At 32.9% G+C, this 19,920-nt stretch overlaps 1 protein-coding gene across 2 annotated transcripts in view; it reads right to left on the reverse strand.

Annotated features, from left to right (window-relative positions):
- LOC148308797 (protein groucho-like) overlaps positions 1–19,920 on the reverse strand; it is a 273,991-nt gene that overhangs the window by 52,036 nt on the left and 202,035 nt on the right. For both annotated transcript variants that reach the window (XM_088261036.1, XM_088261037.1), the window contains exon 8: positions 7,840–7,865. In XM_088261036.1, the coding sequence (XP_088117162.1) occupies positions 7,840–7,865 (26 nt within the window). The remainder of the gene's footprint in view (positions 1–7,839; positions 7,866–19,920) is intronic.

Consider the following 19,920-nt stretch of genomic DNA (forward strand, 5'->3'; position numbering starts at 1 on the left):
CATTCTTCGCCTCTTCCACGTTCATGCATCTCCTCATACATACCCGCCGATTGTTACGACTCCTAACCTGACTACTTTCAAGTATTTGGCATACCTGATCGTGCCATGTTTTTCTCGGTCTTCCTCTGCTTCTTTTCCCGCTAACATTCGCCTCATAAATTTGTTTTACCGTTCTTTCCTCACTCATTCGTTCTACATGTCCAAACCATCTCAACACACCTTTCTTAATTTTATCGATAATGCTTATCTCAGCTTTGCATTCCTTCCTTATTTCACTATTCGCACATCTATCATACATCGTTTTGTTACACATTCTTCTGAGAGATTGCATTTCGACTGCATTCAGTCTACTTTCATCCTTCTTTTGCCAACTCCATGTTTCACTTCCATACATGTCTTTATCAATTCCTCCATCCCTAGAAAACATACTACCCAAATACACGAAATCATCTACCTGTTCCAAAATCTCTCCGTTTCCCAATATTTCACATTTTTTGTATTTTGTTTTAACTAATTCTACTTAGAAACCTATACCCTTATACCCTGTACTATGACTATTTATTTTGTATACCCACACACAGGCCATGCCTATGTGGGATCTTTTTTTGTATTCATTTTTATTTTTTATAAATATTTTTTGTTTTTGAATTTATGTAATGCAAAAGAATTTTAAATAAAGAAAGAAAGAAAGAAACCATCCAATTACACGTAGAAAGCCCTGAAATGCCCAGACTCCTCAATCAGACTTCATCTGTGTTGAGATATGAGGTATATGATAATCCAAACGATATTTATGATATTTTTTATGAAGTCATCGATGGAAGATAAAAAACCTAAGTTATACATTTTTTTCAATTTTAATTTTTATGTAACCTTATCTCTGTGTAATGATTACAAACTAATGATATTCCGATGTTATCAAAACCCTTGAAAATTATAAAATGTTTTTTCCAATTAAAAAAGTAATCATTTATTAAGTACACTGTTGTTCTCGCCTGAAGTTATCAGAATCAACAGAAATAAATCAAATGGAATTTACAATAACAAAACAAGATTTCAATCAATTCTGATAAGTATTCAAACGACAATTTAATTAGCTACCTATTTTAATGTAATAATTCAAATGTAAGTTTGTTTTTAAATCACTAAAAATATTTTATTATAACTTAATTATAATTGTATTATAACTCAAAATAATTGTTGTATTATAACTTAATTTAATTGTCCGCCTCCGTAGTGTAATGGTCAGCATGCTCTGCTACCGTTCTGGAGGTTCCGGGTTCGATTCCCAGGGGGGTTAAATAAATATAAGTGATTTTTTCACTCTAATATTTATTTAATATTACAATGGACTGGTACCTGAAGCGGAGGGCTGATCACCTTTCCTTCATGTGTAAACGATCGAGATAACACTGCGTTTATATGAAGCAGTGCCCTATGCACCATTGGGGTGCGGTAAGGGTTTTATTATATTTTATTATTATTAATTATAATGTCTACCGGTTTCGAAGCTATCCGCTTCTTTATCAAGACTGATTAATACTTATATAGTATTAATCAGTCTTAATAAAGAAGCGGTTAGCTTCGAAACCGGTAGACATTATAATTAAGTTATAATAAAATTTCTATAGTAATTTTAAAACAAACTAACATTTTAATTATAAAATGGAAAATCACAACGTTAGTGCTTCAAATATAAATTATATTTTAATTTAATTTGACGATATATATCGAAACAAATATATCCTAAATGATTATTCATTTTTACATTTTGACTTCTCAACAAAGATGATAAAGAAAATTAAAAATTGTCTAGATTTTAAAAATTATTGTAATTGATTAAGTGATCACTTTAAACACGCGTAACATTCAGCATTCAACCCATGATTGACAACCACACTACTCAAATTTTTGGATCTATACATATAACTATACTATAAATAAATATATATTTATTTTTCATATAATTCACACGTCGCTTCATGTGAGAGTTTGCCGCTGTATCTATGGTTGGTTTGAGTGAGAAAATTATTTGGTAAAAAAAATATTTTTAGAATATATGGTCTCTGATAAATACAAACTCTCTAAATAAACCATAGATTCTGCCAAATCTCCACACATGAAGTGAAGTTCCAAAAAATTCAGTAGTGCGGTTGTCAATCATGGGTAAGATGGTGAATGTTACACGTGTATAAAGCTATAATTTAAACCAGCCTCTGACAAGTTGTAAGCCCTGTAAATACCTAGATATCCGGATTCTTCTTCATCTATAAATGTGGAATTGTTTAATTGGCTTTATTTTTATTGACTAACTATTTTTGTTAATGTAATGTAATGTTAATTATTGTTAATGTAAATATTTTTTATTATATACTTTTTTAAATGTAAAGCTTTACAATTCCCGAACAAATAAAAAAGAAATAAAAAAAATCTATGTTGTGATATAAAAAATGTAAAAAAATACTTCTAAGTAGAGAAACCCAGATTTATGAACAAGGATTTGAACTCACTCAAAATGTTGTGATGATGTATATCTTATTTTATCGTCTTTGACTTGTGTTATCTTATGATCAGTAATAGTAAGTAATTTCATACGAATAATACTGCTAGAAGATAAGGAGCTTTGTACAATAAATATAATCGATTGCAAGATAATTTCCAATCAGCGAAATTGCGAAAGAAAATACTTATCTTCAAGAACGATTCATAACTAAATTAATCAAGTTATGATGTCACAGTAATTTATCAAGCCTTAATTTCAAAATTTCAGGAAATCTTAACGACGAAAGTAATCTTAAGTATTATTTTTTTTAAATGAAACACTTGAATATATCACTTAATAAGGTTTATTTATATATACGACTAGTTTCGAAAACGTTTGCATCTTCTGGTAAAAATTAAAACACTCATTAAGTGGTTTATTCAAGTATTTAATTTTTTTTAAATAATCAACATGTCATTCCACAAAGTTAATGCCGAATCAATAAATAATATCATATGTATTATAATGTGTCCGCCTCCATAGTGTAATGGTCAGCACGCTCGGCTACCATTCTGGAGGTCCCGGGTTCGATTCCCATGGGGGGGTCAAATAAAAATAAGTTATTTTTTTCACTCAAATATTTATTCAATATCACCCTGGACTGGTACCTGAAGCGGAGGGCTGATCACCTTTCCTTCATGTGTTAACGATCACGATAACACTGCGTTTATGTGCAGTGCCATATGCACCACTGGGGTGCGGATAAGGGTTTGAAGAAGAAGAAGAAGTATTATAATAAAATGTCAAGATAATAATTGAAAGCGGAATTTATTATGAAAATTAAAACAATTTTAAAAACCACGTTTTGAGCTTAATAATGTAAATATAAGTTTGTTTTTACATATTATCATCTGTAGTTTTCGAAACTAGTCGTGTTATTAATTTGGTCTTATAGAAGTGTTTATTTTTATTAAAATTATGCTCGTACTTAAGGCCCAGTATTCATGAAGTCGCTACTTAATTTTCTCTAAATCCAGGTAAAATTTTACGTAATTATTATTTTTTTTAAAACCGTTTTTGAATTGAAAAAACAAGTTTTTCTTTGAAATAATTATATGGTTTTAACAGTAACAGTAATTAGAGAAAAAAAGATTTAAAAAATATATAAAAATATTTTATCCTTACATATTCTTAAAAACAAAAATATCCAATAAACATTAAACGGAGGTTAGAAGTAAAAAAAAATATGGAACAAAAGGCAAAATAAAGGAATGGTTAAAATATGGAATGAAAATGATCAAGAGTTAATTCTATGAAAATTGTAAGATTGTTTATATTCTTAATTTTCTCTCTCTTTTTTGTGTGTACATTAGGTTAAAATGGATAAAAATAATTTTAAAAAATGTATGTAAAAAGAACTCCACCGACAAGACACACAAGGCGACTTGGTGGGTCTCTGCGAAAAATATTTTACATATGTTTTAAAATTGTTCTTTAAATAAATTTATACAGTTTACGTAAATATAAAATAATAATAAAATTGGGGGTGTGTATGTGACCTCTCCGGCTGTTTCCGGTGGAATGAATTCTGTGTATACGAATATCCCCTTAAGGGGCTGAATCTAAAATCCGAATTATGTTAAGTAACGACATCTTTTAAAGAACTCGTTAATTCGTTTTTGTTATAACTGTCGGCGATAAAAAGTGCGCATTACTTTTGAGTGTGCTTTTAGCAAGCGCTGATGGTAGAGTCACAAGTTAGTACGTTGCTTGGAGCTGAGCCAGAATATATCAAAACTTTCGCACATCATAAGGAATCCTAGCTGCTCTCTTTACTACTGGATGACGATAGTTCACTATTTTTGTTCATCTCTTTCACCACTTTTAACTGAGCTGGAATGAATGCATTTAACTGAAAACTCAAATTCAATGTAAACTCACAAGGAAAATCGTAGAACTAACATAAAATCATATACCTATGTAGGTTACTTCATTACTAACTTAGAATCATTGAGTTGTATAAACTCATGCCTTTAACGAGGTAGCGAGTGTTTTGAACAACATTTTTTCTGTCATCTATTATATAATACATATATTTATTTATACAGATGGATAGAAGTACTTATATTCAAATGCAACGTTGTGACAAAATTTCAAAGCAATCAGCGAACTTAAAGAGACTTATTGTTTTTAACAAACAGACATTAAAATTTTAATTAAAAAAGATAGACACAATAATATTCTCTTTTAAAATTTGGTGGTACAAGATTTTTTTTTAAAAATCCTTATCCGCTCACCAATGGTGCGTAGGGCACTGCATCATATAAACAGAGTGTCATTTTGATCGTTAACACATGAAGGAAAGGTGATCAGCCGTTCGCTCCAGGTACCAGTCCAAGGTAATATAGAATAAACATTAAAGTTAAAAAATCACTTATATTTATTTGACCCCCTGGGAATCGAACCCGGGACCTCCAGAACGGTAGCCGAGCTTGCTGACCATTACACTACGGAGGCGGAGAAAGAAATGCTGCAAAAAATTCTAATATTGTTACATTTTAAATATACCCTAAATGTACCTGGCCAAACGTTTCTGTGACACAAACTGGTTAAAAAAAAGTGAAGAAAAAGAGCACATTTAAAATTCGCACGTATTAGTGCTTTTATTATTTACAAAAACACTTCAATTTCATACTATTTCTGTAAAACTTAGCAGCTGATTATCAAAAATATGTATCAAATTGTGGTAGAGTGGGTTTGAACCCAGAAACTCTGACTCAAGAGTCCGCGACATTAACCACGGGACCACAACCCGACATTATTCCAAAATTTCAAAGCAATCGGTAAATAACTTTGGGGGACGTAATATTTAAAACAAACGAACGTATAAATTTTTATTTATATAAGATGTGCAAATAGGATTATCCTATGATCATTTGTTCCCCTTGTATATTGCCTACAGCATCCCATTATTTTATCCGATATTATTATTCAGCTGAAAACAGTGACGTCGAAAAATTTTCGTGTTAACAAATCAAATGAGACATAAAAAATGTTTACAAGATATGTACTCCACTAATAGCCTAAGGATCGTTCGGTATAGATAAAACAATGTGTGTATGTGGATGTGTGTGGGTATGTGTGTATGTGAGTTTTTACATATCGCTCACTCCTTTCAAGAACGTCATAAATCAAAAAACTTGATTTTTTAGGAGAACATTTTTAAAGTTTAAAAATAAAATACAATGTTTTTATAATAAATATCAAGCCACTTATTAAACTTTTTACTGTGTAACAGATCTTTTAAGGTAAAACCTAAAGTTTTTTTTTCCACTTGAAAAATATTTAGTTTGTTTAAAAGAATAATTAAACCATACATTTTCTTCAATATGCAAAAAACAACACTTTCTACCCTGTAGCGGGTAAAAATTAAGTTAACAATATGCCGCTTTTGCTGGGATATAGTACATTTTCTGGGCATTCGGAAAACATGCACAACTGAAAATTGACGATTTTTTATTTATGACGTTCTTGAAAGGAGCGAGCGATATATTCAAAATGATATTCGTCCCCACGCTATATCAACCGGCAAATAAACACAAATATTCATTTACACCCACTATGTTAAATTAACGTCAAAACACTTGTGTTCAAATCGTCAATTATTCATATTATATTATTACGACGAAAATGACGATCTATAAATTATCGTTTTTTTCATTAATTGATTCGGCAAGTCACCTTGTGGTAATAATTATGCATTTTCAATTTAAATTTCACTTGATAAATACCGTAATGTCTTTATATCTACAGGTGTCTTGGATTCTTGCATCTCCTCATACATACCCGACGATTATAACGACTCCAATACACATTATTTTAAAAAATCTTACATGAACAGACATCGCTCACTCCTTTCAAGAACGTCATAAATAAAAAATCGTCAATTTTCAGTTGTGCATGTTTTCGGAATGCCCAGAAAATGTACTATATCCCAGCAAAAGAGGCATATTTTTAACTTAATTTTTACCCGCCAGAGGGCAGTAAGTGTTGTTTTTTGCATTTTGAAGAAAAGGTATTGTTTAATTATTTTTTTAAATAAACTAAATATTTTTCAAATAGACAAAAAAACCGTCAAGTTTTACCTGAAAAGATCTGTTATACAGTAAAAAGTCAATAAGTGGCTTGATATTTATTTTTAATAAATGACGTTCTTGAAAGGAGTGAGCGACATGTAACCTCTCCGGTGGTCTCCCGTGGAATGAATTCTGTTTTTGCGAATATCCCCTTAATATAAATTAGCTTCTTAAAATATAAATGACTTTCTCCTGTAAATGGAGATGCTGTATGACTATTCATTAAAACTTCTCTCGCTTTTTAACACTGTAAAATGCCGTCTTAAAAAGGAAAATGAAACGATGAGATCTTTGTATAGTTTCCTGACACTCTTTCAAGTTTCGCAGAACAAAGTTCCTTCGTAGAACTTCAGAAAGCTCGTCATTACCGAGAAAAAGCGAGATAGGGCATAGCGTAATGTTGCACAAAATGTTCAGACTGAGATACGAAATTGCTTCAAAAATCTGATGTAGCTACAGGGTGGCGCAAAATTTATCACCCTATCGGAAGATGCTATAATTTTTACAAATAACGTCGTGTGTCAATCGTATTTAACATGTGTAAACTAGACAGCTGCAGTATACAAACAAATTCAGTTTGGTGTAAAATTAATCATCCAATTTAGATTTTGAATGACTTTTTACTGAATAAAAAAATATATGTCTTAAGTACTGAAAATCTTTATTTGGAACTTTATAATTTTTCCTGTTAAGTGGAAATATGATATCGCACCCGGTGGTGCATAGGGCACTACATAATGTGAACGCAGTGTAGTTCAGATCGTTAAAACATGACGGAAAAGTGTTCAGCCCTCCGCTTCGGGGACCACAGTCCAGGGTAATATTAAATAAATATTAGAGTGTAAGATCACCAATATTTATTATCACACCCCCTGTGAATCGAACTCGGGACCTACAGTACGGTAGCTAAACACGCTAACCATTATATATACAACGGAGATATATAATTATGTATTATATATTTGAAAGTATACCCATAAAAGTCCAATTCGAGAAAACGACAGATTTTTATCATTACGTTTGTGTTTTCGAACGAAGTCATGATTTATCATTTGAAAATATGGCAGGTTTTAAAATATAAAGACTAGTATCTGCAATAAACGCCTTTTATGGCGGAATGCCTCGGGAACGATGCGTCTATAATTAACTTTGACGCGAAGTCATAAAAAACGTAGCTGCACTATCATTTTAAAGACTTAACATAAATAAAGAGGTACTCACATGTCTTTCTTCAGCGGAACTAAGGCCTGGAGAGGGAACACAATTTCACGATTCATTTCATTCCACCATTTTGTTTTTATGACGCAGTAAAAAACGTGAATGTTTTTAATGTCCGCGAATCAGCCGGTGTACGATGGAGATCGATGACAGCACATGAAAAGAGAAGAAAAAAACATTGTTAAACACTTTCTACAACTATTTTTTATATTATTTTTTGACATCTCATCAAAGATGAAGCAGAATATGAAGAATAATACTGTAACATTGATCTTGAATCACTGGATCTTCACTAGAGACATCTATTGGTGAGATGAAAAGAAGCTTTTTACTAAGCAGAAACTCTTATATGAGTATGTGAGGTCCGAATCCAGGATATTTTTAACTTAATATTTACCCGCCAAAGGGTAGATAGTGTTGTTTTTGCATTTTTAAGAAAAGGTATCGTTTGATTATTTTTTTAAAATATACTTAATATTTTTCAAATGGAGAAAAAACATTCAGGTTTTACCTAAAAAGACCTGTTGCACAGTATAAAGTACAATAAGTGTCTTGATATGTATTTTTAATACATTTTATTATATTCTTAAACTTTAAAAACGATCTCATGAAGAATCGAGTTTTTTGATATATGACGTTGTTGAAAGGAGTGAGCGATATGCGGAATCATTTAATTGGCTTATATCATTGCCAATCTAACGATTTTTTAATATTTTTTATGTACAAGCTGTATATGTAATTCCGAAACAAATAAAATTAAAAATATATATACATCACCTTTCGAACATCTAGCATCCAACGTTTTGCCGCACATTCGTCTAAATTAATGTTATTTAATCTCGAAATATATGTGGCATACTTCATATTACTGCATACTAGATCTGGCTATTGTAGATGTACGAGAATACTCGTATCACATTACGAGCGGTTTTACTGAAATATTCCAAGTTCTTTATTACCGACCGGGGGTCGATAGATGTCTCTAGGGTGTGTACTTTATGTGCAAGATAAACCCTGTTATCCGCAACTGTTGCCCGCGGGAAATAGAAAGAGTTGCATGGAGGGCATTTGCAACGGAGAAAAGTAATAATCAAGAATATTACTGAATTGCACAAAATCCACTGGTCGTTTGTCTACTGCATTCAATTAAATTTATCTACGTAGACTAAAACGTGGATAGATAAACAAAGGGTAAAGTAACTACATCATATCGCATGATATTTATTACAAATATGTTTGATTTTTATTTAAACTTTAGTCTGTAAATACTATCATTAGTTAAAATCCATTGTGACACGTGTTTCGATACATTCCGCATAATTTTCAAATAGGTACTTTTAAAACAAAAAGGGATAGATATTCTCACAAAGCTACTGGCGAATCAAGTAATTAAATATTTTTCGCAGATACTTTGTGACTCATTTTATAAACTCTACAAAATAAAACAACTTTGTTTTAACCAGTTTTTAGCGGTCACTTTTTCCAACCGGTTTCAACAAGAACCTTGTCATCGTCAATAAAAAGTGGTTAAAACAAAGTTGTTTTATTTTATAAAATTAATGAGAGATTAAATTTAGATTTCAGAATGCTGTGCTGTATATAAAATTGTTGAAAACGTAAAACTTTATTTTTGAAAACAACCTAACTACACGTTACACTGCTTTCCCAGATGGGTAGATGGAGAGGACGGAACCCCACATCGTTATCTTTTATTATTTATTAATTCATTACATTTTGTAAATATGATGTATGAGTATTATATTAAAAAAAACTTCAAAATAGAAATTCGTTAAACATTCATTGCATTAACTAACCAACATGCCGAAGAGAGAGTACAACGCCACACCACTCTGTCTTTGCAGACTCTTCCACATTCATGCATCTCCTCATACATGCCCGCTGAAAATTTAGACTCCTAACCTTTCAAGTATTTGCAATACCTGATCATGCAAAGTTTTCATTGCATTTATTCGTTTAAAAATGTATTTTTAACCCATTCTTCATCATTTAGTGAAGTGAAATAATTATCTCCGCTATTCTATCGGTGGTCCTCGGTCGTTTGAGGGTTTCTGAAGGGCTCTTTTCACCCCTGCAGATTGCACACCCTTGTGTTCCCTCGCAATTCCTTCCTCTCGTCGCAGAGCCCCGTATTGCCTCACCCCTCCGTAGGGGTAGATTTAAGAGTCCTGCGACGATATTAATATTCTTTTAGATGCAACACAAATTGCACTGATAGACAAAAATACTGAAAAAAAATATGTATATAAAAAAATGGCATAAAAAGTATTTTTTTGAGTGGAAAATCCTCTGTTAACCTTTTTTTAATATATATATATATATATATATATATATATATATATATATATATATATATATATATATATATATATATATATATATATATATATATATATATATATATATATATATATATATATATATATATACATATATATATATATAAATATAAGTTGGATAAAGAAGCAGAAGATGACCGAGGAAAACTTCTCACGATCAGTTATGTCAAATACTTGAAATCGGCCGGGTCAGGAGTCGAAATAATCGGCGGGTAAGTAAAAGGAGATGTATGAATGTGGAAGAGACGAAGAATGTTTGCAAAGACAGAGTGTTATGGCATTTTATTCTCTTCACACCTGCGGTGGAGCGGCGTTGTTTTCAATGAGACATTGAAATAATATTTTATAAAAACAATAACGTGTCGGGTTATGGTCCCGTGGTTAGTGTCGCGGACTTTTGAGCCAGAGTATCTCGGTTCAAAACTACTCTATCACAATTTGATACCTATTTTTAATAATGAGTCGCTTAGGCTCACAGAAATATAATGAAATTGAAGTATTTTTGTAAATAATAAAAACACAAATATTTACTTTTTTATTTATAAGTACATATTTCACAATAGTTTTGAAAATGTCGAAACACGTGTTAAAGGCCGAACACATATCGCTCACTCCTTTCAACAATGTCATAAGTCAAAAATCGTCAAATTTCAGTTGTGCGTGTTTTCGGAATGCCCATAAAATGTACTATATCCCAGCAAAAGCGGCATATTTTAAACTTAATATTTACCCGCTACAGGGCAGAAAGTTTTGTTTTTGCAACGTTAAAAACGTTCTCCTGAAAAAATCAAGTTTTTTGATTTATGACGTTCTTGAAAGGAGTGAGCGACATGCTATGTATAAAAAAAACTGCCAAATAATGGATACTAGCGGAAAGTAGAAACGAAAGAAATCATGTCATTGAGCCACGTCATCTACGATTGTTTTCCGTGACTTTTGATAGACAAATATTTTTTAACGTTTCAGAGTTACGATATGTATTCAATTAATTTAATTTGAACTTTTTATGATATATTAACATTTTTTGGATATCTTTTGGTGAAAAATATAAACATATCGCACCCTTCCGTTTAATTGAATAACGAAACCGATGATCTAATGACAGGACATGTGACAACGTCATTTGCAGCGTCATTCTGTCATCTTTAGAGGGTAGTGTGTGTTTAGTGCTGCCACCCCACCGGATTCTTTATCTGCCAACTGTTACATTTTCCACCCCTATCGACACGGGGTCGGCTATGGGCACCCATAAACTAGAATGTTATTATCGCGACACCCTCACTCAACGCGGGGATGTAGGGAAGTGTTTGTATGGCCATCAAATGCGCGTGAACGATTGAGTTTATTAGTTTACAAAATTAAAATAAAACATACCGATTAATTTATTCGATTGGAAAATAAATAAAATCAAATTTTAAATTAACTTATGTTATTTATTGATTAGGCTTTAATTTGTAGAATAACGTGTTGATTATTTTGAAAATCAAACACTTGTTTAATAACACTATTTTTTTAAAGTTTTATTTCATTACACATGCAAAGGTCTCAGAAAATTTAGAATTTTTTAAATATGATACAAATAATGAAGCCTCTACCAAAATAAATCTTTCTCAATCCAACATAGATGGCTCTAGTGAACTCATATGTAGTGTGTCATGAGATTGATGATGTATTTTGGAGATCCAAAAATATGAGTTGTATGGTTGTCAATAATGGGTTGAATGGTGAATGTTACACGTGAGTAAAGTGATCGTTTAACCAGCCTATGATAGCTTGTTTGCAAGCCCTGTAAATACACAGATTTTCGTAATATTCTCCATCTATCCTGAGGTGTAAAATAAGTATAATAAACTGAATTCACTTGCGACATTCCAATGACAGTCAGTTGCCAATAACTAGTGTTGAACGATGTACTAAGAAAATGATCAGGTGTAATTTATTAATCTCCATTAGTGGGTACGCTGCCGCTTCCCGGATCCCAGATCCCGGATACCGGATCCCGTAATACAATAGACACATAACGGGATCATTAAGCCGGGGACGCGCCGGGAGTGCAGCGGGCACAGCGGGAACGGCGGGGACAGACGCCTGCATTAATAACATCCAATGAAACGCCGTAGGGTAATCAAGTGTCAATTCGTTTATGCGCCCCGAGTATCTCAGCCGATAATTAAATTTTAACTTCAATCTGCACGAACTCTGCATCTTTATGTACGAGAAAATATAACTTATTTAAAATTTACGTTTTCATTCATTCAAACCCTTATCCACACCCCAATGGTGCATAGGGCACTGTGTCATATCGTGATTGATCGTTAACACATGAAGAAAAGGTGATCAGCCCTCCGCTTCAGGTACCAGTCCGGGGTAATATTGAATAAATATTAGAGTGAAAAAATCACTTATATTTATTTGACCCCCCCCTGGGAATCAAACCCGGGACCTCCGGTACGGTAGCCGAGCGTGCTGACCATCACACTACGGAGGCGGACTACATTTTACTCGGTTAATACCACTATTTCTTAAATCTATTGTGACACGTGTTTTGATGCATTCCGCATCATTTTCAAACACACGCTCGGTGTTTGAAAATAATACGGAATGCATCGAAAAAAGTGTCACAATATATTTTAAGAAATAGTGGTATTTACCAAGTAAAACTCAAATTAAAAATCGATGATATTACCACAAAGTGATTGTCGAATCAATTAATGAACATATAACTCCTCAGTTATATCATTGATTTATTCGGTATTAACTTTGTGGAATAACATGATGATTTAAATATTTAAAAAATTGATTTGTTCAGAATTCGATGAAGTATTAATATAGCTTACTCCTAGTGGGTTTACAATCAGCCATACATACATGTAGAAGATTCTAGACCATTGCATATACATATACGAATAAATGCAATATGAATGTTCAATAATGGGCAAAATGGTGATCGTTACACAAGAGTATGATGTGATCCTTAAGCCAGCCAAATGCCAGGTCGTAAGCCCTGGGATGCTCAGACTTCCATCTTCATTAATGTAAAGAGGAACGATAGATGTTTCATATCAAGTTGAGACACCTTGAAAAAGAAATTATGGGTTTTTATGAATTGATTCGGTAAAATCTATCATTTTTAAAATACTGAGTAAATACCAGTATTTCGTAGTCTATTTTGACATATCGCTCACTCCTTTCAACAACGTCATATATCAAAAATCGTCAATTTTCGGTTGTGCATATTTTTGGAATGCCCATAAAGTGTACTATATCCCAGCAAAAGTGGCATATTTTAAACTTAATATTTACCCACTACAAGGCAGAAAGTATTGTTTTTGCTTTTTGAAGAAAAGGTATTGTTTAATTTTTTTAATATACTAAATGGAGAAAAAATATTCAGGTTTCTAAAAAGATCTGTTGCACAGTAAAAAGTTCAATAAGTGGCTTGATATTTATTTTTAATACATTTTGTTATATTTTTAAACTTGAAGAACGATCCCCTGAAAAATCAAGTTGACGTTGAAGTTCAATGACGTTGTTGAAAGGAGTGAGCGATATGTTTCGACGCATTCCGCATCATTTTCAAACACCGTGTTTGCATCGGAACACGTGTCGCAATAATTATAAGAAAGAGTCGTATTTACTATTTAAAATAAATAATGGAGTTTAGACACCTGCATTTCTGCTTATCGTAGGATTCCATATGGCCACCATTTCATTGCCGTTCTCCCTTTGAGCGAGTAATGGAACGATCCCCAATATTAACCCTACAAAATATAACAAGAGCGCTATCAACCCTCCATTTCCCACTCGTTTAACGGAGATGCCTTCAGAAATGATTGCTTGCTCGTCGGTAGCTCGGTCTGCACCCCACGCACCCTTATGATCTTCCTTCCACCCCCGCCCCTGCCGTGTTCTCGGAGCAGACAAACGCGTTATTCATCTACCCCTGCGACAATCGAGCAATATTTCCTGTACCTCATTATATTTCCACAGTTTGTCTGATTCGTTCTAATAAATACTACATAATATTGTATCATGCCTCTATTTTATTCTTTTCTATCATTCCTCTAGTTAGCGTCTAGTTATTTTATGTATTAATTTTAAAATCAAACACAGATTTTTTGAGACAGTTGTGACAATCGTTTCGCCTAGTTATGGCATACGAATGATTGAAAATGCCATAACTAGGTGAAAAAATTGTCACAATATTATTTTATATGTGTTTTTTAACAATCAAATATAACTTAGTAGACTTTAAAAAATCTGTATTTGATTTAACTATTAATACATAAATAAAAATGGAATTCTGCAAATTAAACGCCAAATCAATAAATTTATAATAATAAAGTACTCTTCTAAAAGTTTTGTACTGAATTTTTTTATATATTATTTGCTCTATATTTTTTTATTAATTTTCTAAAACTGATTTCACTGCACCCATTCACTCTCCTTTTATTACCAGCATTCACTCTCCTTTCTATACCTTTATCGATCTTTTCATCCCTTTAAGTTTAAGTAGACAGAAAACAAATACGTTTTTTCAACAAAAAAAAAAATTGTCTGTATAAGGAAGTAATGAACATTTTGGGATCAAAATAGGAAACAAAAAATTGTAATCTAAATTTTGTACTGATATTTCTTGGTGGAACTGCATTTTATAGAATAAAATGACAACTATGTAATTTTTTCCACATGAATTTTATTTGATCAGCAACTGGGTTTCGTCGTGACTGTCATCATTAGACTGGATGATGATGTCGGTTATGACGGAACCCGGTTGCTGGTCAAATAAAATTTATGGGGAAAAAATAACATAATCATAAAAAATTATAATGCTTTTCATTCTAAAGTTATCATAAAATTTGTAGAGATATTACTCTGCGAAGTGCAGTAATTACAACAGCTGTGAAGAATATTTACGCTTAATTTCAATTGTCGTTAAATGATTATGGCCTTTAAAGTGCAGCGAAAGGGTTAATGCTGAAAAATAAAACAGAACTCTACTGTGAATGAGGCGCCCTGTGGAGAGCGGGTACTAGAGGGGGTAGAAAACTGAGTATAGGGGTGGAAAAAGGAAAAAGGAAAAAGAGAAAAGAGAGATGGTGAAAAAAGAAAAAGGAGGGGAAGAGGAGAAGTGGAGGGGGTAACGGTCCCTCGTTACTACGAGTGACAAATGAATGCACTAGCGGGGATGGTGACGCAGAAATGGGGTATCTACAAGAAGTATGATTTAATCTCGGGTACTCGTGAAGCTTTCAAAACCAAGTGTTGAGAATAATGAGGTATATAACTAAGCAACTAACTAACTAACTAATCAATCGTTACGCCGCTTCCCCGATAGGGTAGGCAGAGAGAATAGAACGCCACACCGTTTTATCCTTACAAGATTAACCTCTTCCAAATACACGCATCTCCTCATTTACGTTTACGTTTAATTTTGAAACATTGTTCTTGAATCACTAGAACTTCACTAGAGACATCTATTGGTGAGATGAAAATAAGCTTTTTGTTGAGCAGAAACTCTTTTATTAGTACGTGAGGTCCGAATCCTGAATTATAATCACACACATGAGAAACGCCATAAAATATGATTTTCATTTTTATCATTAAAGCTTATAATTTGACCAGATAATTTATTTACAACGTTTTTAGTGTGTCCAAAAATACTTGTTCACAAATCTGGATTATCTCTAATTATAGGAGTATTTTTCATATTATTTTTTGACGTTCATCTTCATCTTTGATGAGATGTCAAAAAATAATATGAAAAATACTCCTATAATTGGAGATAATCCAGATTTGTGAACAAGTATTTGGACACACTCAAAATGTTATAAACTGGTAAACTGGAGTCGTGTACAGATATTGGCCAGAGTCAAGCCATCCAAGTGTAACTAACTACTGACGAATGGACTCGTTGAATGGACTGTTCAATTCCCAAATAAGATTAATTGATTCCGCTAATCCATCATCACGCGTACCCACCATACAGCTCGCAATATCTCGATCATAAAATGGTTTAATCACGGCACTGAAATGTTCACTGAAAGTCGCACCCTTCGGCTGGTAGTCGCGTTACTTTTATCGCGTCCGCTCGGCAGGCATCGAACCCCGAACCCCGACCCCCATTATGCCTCCGCCGTCACGCCTCTGGTAGTAATTAATATTTCATTCCACCCTTCCATCGCCCACCCCGGGAGGGATGGATATCATCTGACAACGAAACTTGGCAAATATGCGTGTTATTATGCTTTACACATAAGCGGATTTACTAACGTCGGATTTCACCGCTTTAGCGCCATACATTTTAAATTTTACTATTGTTACCTTTCATTCATTGATTCGGCAGTCATTTTGAGGAAAAATCTATCCATTTTTATATTATTTTTACCATTTCAACAAAGATGAAAGAGTATATGGAAGTCTGGGCATTTGAACATTTATTTTTTTTTTGAAAATTTTTTTTTTTTAACTAAATACATATTTAAATAAAACAAAATAATAGATTTATATTATCCACTGACACTTCGTGATGGTTGCATTTTTAATAAATTATTAGATTAAAACCAATATTTTTAGCTTTTCCACTTTATTTTTATTTGACCAGCGACCGGGTTTCGTCGTTACCGACATCATTACCAGTCTGATGATGTCGGTAACGACGAAACCCGGTCGCTGGTCAAATAAAAATAAAGTGGAAAAGCTAAAAATATTGGTTTTAATCTAATAATATATTAAAACAAAATAGTTTAAAAAGGTAAATATACAATACATTTCAATATATAACGCTTCTACCTCTCTAATAAAGTAGATACTTGTGTTTAGAGAGGGAGTTCATAATTTTTTTAACAAAGTAAATTAAAATTAAAACAGAAAAGTAAATTAAAAATAAAAATATATTCTTTGGTACGGAGTCTAGGTAGGGATATATGTAAATAGAATTTGAGTAGTGTGGTTGTCAATCAAGGGTAGAATTGGTGAATGTAAAGGCTGGTGAATGTACATGGCGTGTGTAAAGTGATCACTTTAACCAGCCTATGATGGTCGTAAGCCCAGTGAATGCCCTGACTTACATATTCTTCTACATGTTTGTTGAGATGTCAAACATAAAATGAAAAATAACTCCTATAATTAGAGATAATTCACGTTTGTGAACAAGTATTTGGACACACTCAAAATGTTGTATCCATTTTTAATTTAAGTTTTACTTACATACAATTATTTCTTAAAATCTGTTGTGATACGTGTTTCGATGCATTCCGCATCATTTTCAAACACCGTTTTTTCTATATTATTTTTTGACATCTCAACATAGATGAAGAAGAATGGAAGTCTGGCCATATCAAAAAATAATAGGAGTGATATTTCAATTAAAAATTGTAGTATGTTTATTAACTATTGATTCTTTAGCAGCATGTTTTATAAGCAGCTTTTATCGCGCCGAAATATGCATTTCGCAAGGGATGTTATTCTCAAGTTTTGGCACCCCTGCCGGCGCTTCGCTGAAGCGGATGAGTAATGGCTACCGGAATGGATATGAACTCGGCACAAATTTGAAAAAATACCGAAGTTTAAGCGAAGAAGAATGGGGCGACTGGGAGGAGGCTGGAAGGGGAGAAGAGAAGTAGGGGTGGGCGAGACGGAAAATTTAAGATGGTAATTAACGCCTTAAAATTAAATGCCATATCGAATCGGAGAACTGTCGGCTGGAACGACTGACGGAAGTATTACGGCTAAAGAAATTTATGTATTCATTTTTAAATCAAACACAGATTTTTTGAATCTACTAAGTTGTATTTTACTAACAAAAACACATCAAAATAATATTGTGACAATTCGCTCACTCCGTTCAAGAAGGTCATAAATTAAAAAACGTCAATTTTCAGTTGTGCGTGTTTTCGGAATGCCCAGAAAATGTACTGTATCCCAGCAAAAGGCATATTTCTAACTTAATATTTACCCGCTACAGGGCAGAAGAAAGTGATGTTTTTTTGCATTTTGAAGAAAAGGTATTGTTTAATAATTTTTTTAAATTTACTAAATATTTTTCAAATGGAGAAAAAACCTTCAGGTTTTACCTAAAAAGATCTGTTGCATAGTAAAAAGTTCAATAAGTGGCTAGATATTTATTTTTAAAACATTCTATTATATTTATATTTTTGTCCGCCTCCGTAGTGTAATGGTCAGCACGCTCGGCTACCGTTCTGGAGGTCCCGGGTTCGATTCCCAAGCGGGGTAAAATAAATAGAAGTGATTTTTTCACTGTCATATTTATTCAATATTATCCTGGACTGGTACCTGAAGCGGAGGGCTGATCACCTTTCCTTCATGTGTAAACGATCAAGATAACACTGCGTTTATATGACGCAGTGCCCTATGCACCATTGGGGTGCGGATAAGGGTTTTATTATTTATTATTATTATTATATTTTCAAACTTTAAAAACGTTCTCCTGAAAAATCAAGTTTTATTTATTTATGACGTTCTTGAAAGGAGTGAGCGAATTGTTTCGCCTAGTTATGGCATTTTCAAACGAATGTCATGTCATTTCAATAAATACTTAAATTAAAATGTTCTACGAATTAAACGCCAAATAATAAATAAATTTTAAAAATAAAAATGGCTAAAGAAATGTTTGGCCAACTCTAACCTAAGGGTGGAAAACAAGTCAAATGACAAATAAATATCGTCAAAACAAATTTTATTTTAGAATTATTACACGTGCCGACCCAATTCTGTTTGTATCCCAGGTAAGCTAACAAAAAATACGTTTTTTTTATTATACAATGCTACGAACAGATCATTGTTGAATGACACCTACGATATTTTAGCGAGAATCATTTCTTTATTTTATTCTTTTATGTGATTCGTGATTTCGGAATTTTCATTTCAGACTTATAAATGAAGAAAATGTAACTTTTGGACACATACGTATAATCTGCATATTAAAAAATAAAGTATCAATCTATCGTACTTTTTTTCAAAGGCTTCCGTTTTTACTGGTATTAAAAAAACACATATGCTGGTTATTGGATATAATGTTTCACGGGCAGATTCACTTATACACGTATACATATGATAATATAATAAAATATAATATGTTGGATCGTATTGCAAAGTTAAAGTAGCAATAAGCAAGTCATGTGACTAGACGAGAGATGGACACCCAGAATCCTAAAATGAAGACTTTGGGACAAAAAACAGGAGAAGGTATTCATATTTATTTTACCCCAAGAAAGGTGGGCTGATGACTTAATTCATGTCGCATTTGAAAAAGAACCATGGAAAAATATAGAAGAGATCTACATCCAGTAGTAAGTGATGGCTGAAGAAGAAGAAGACATTGTATAATTGCAAAGCATCCTCATAAGTGCCCAGTTATGAAGTTGTGAATCAGAGCCACTTGTATTTAATTTCGCAATTAAATTCCCGCCCAATGTACAAAACACTCAAATTTAATAACTGCCGAAATAAGGCGAAAAAATAACCCTTTTACGGACAACAGTCCTCGAAACGTCGCGCCCCGTTCCGCCCCTAGAAGGCGCACTAAAGGGAAGATTCAAGCGTCGGCCCTCGACGTCTTTTATACACTTTAGAGGGTACCTAGACAGGAGTACCTAGAAAGTCCCTGTACTGGGCAAACTCGCGGAAATGAGACGCGACTCGATGGCCCTCCATACACAGGCGCTGAAAACCCAGTAAATGTCTACCGCACAGAGGTATACAATTC

Source organism: Brachycentrus maculatus, unplaced genomic scaffold, assembly GCF_059751285.1.
Source record: "Brachycentrus maculatus isolate JH-2025_06_01 unplaced genomic scaffold, ASM5975128v1 h1tg000147l, whole genome shotgun sequence".
NCBI lineage: Eukaryota > Metazoa > Arthropoda > Insecta > Trichoptera > Brachycentridae > Brachycentrus > Brachycentrus maculatus.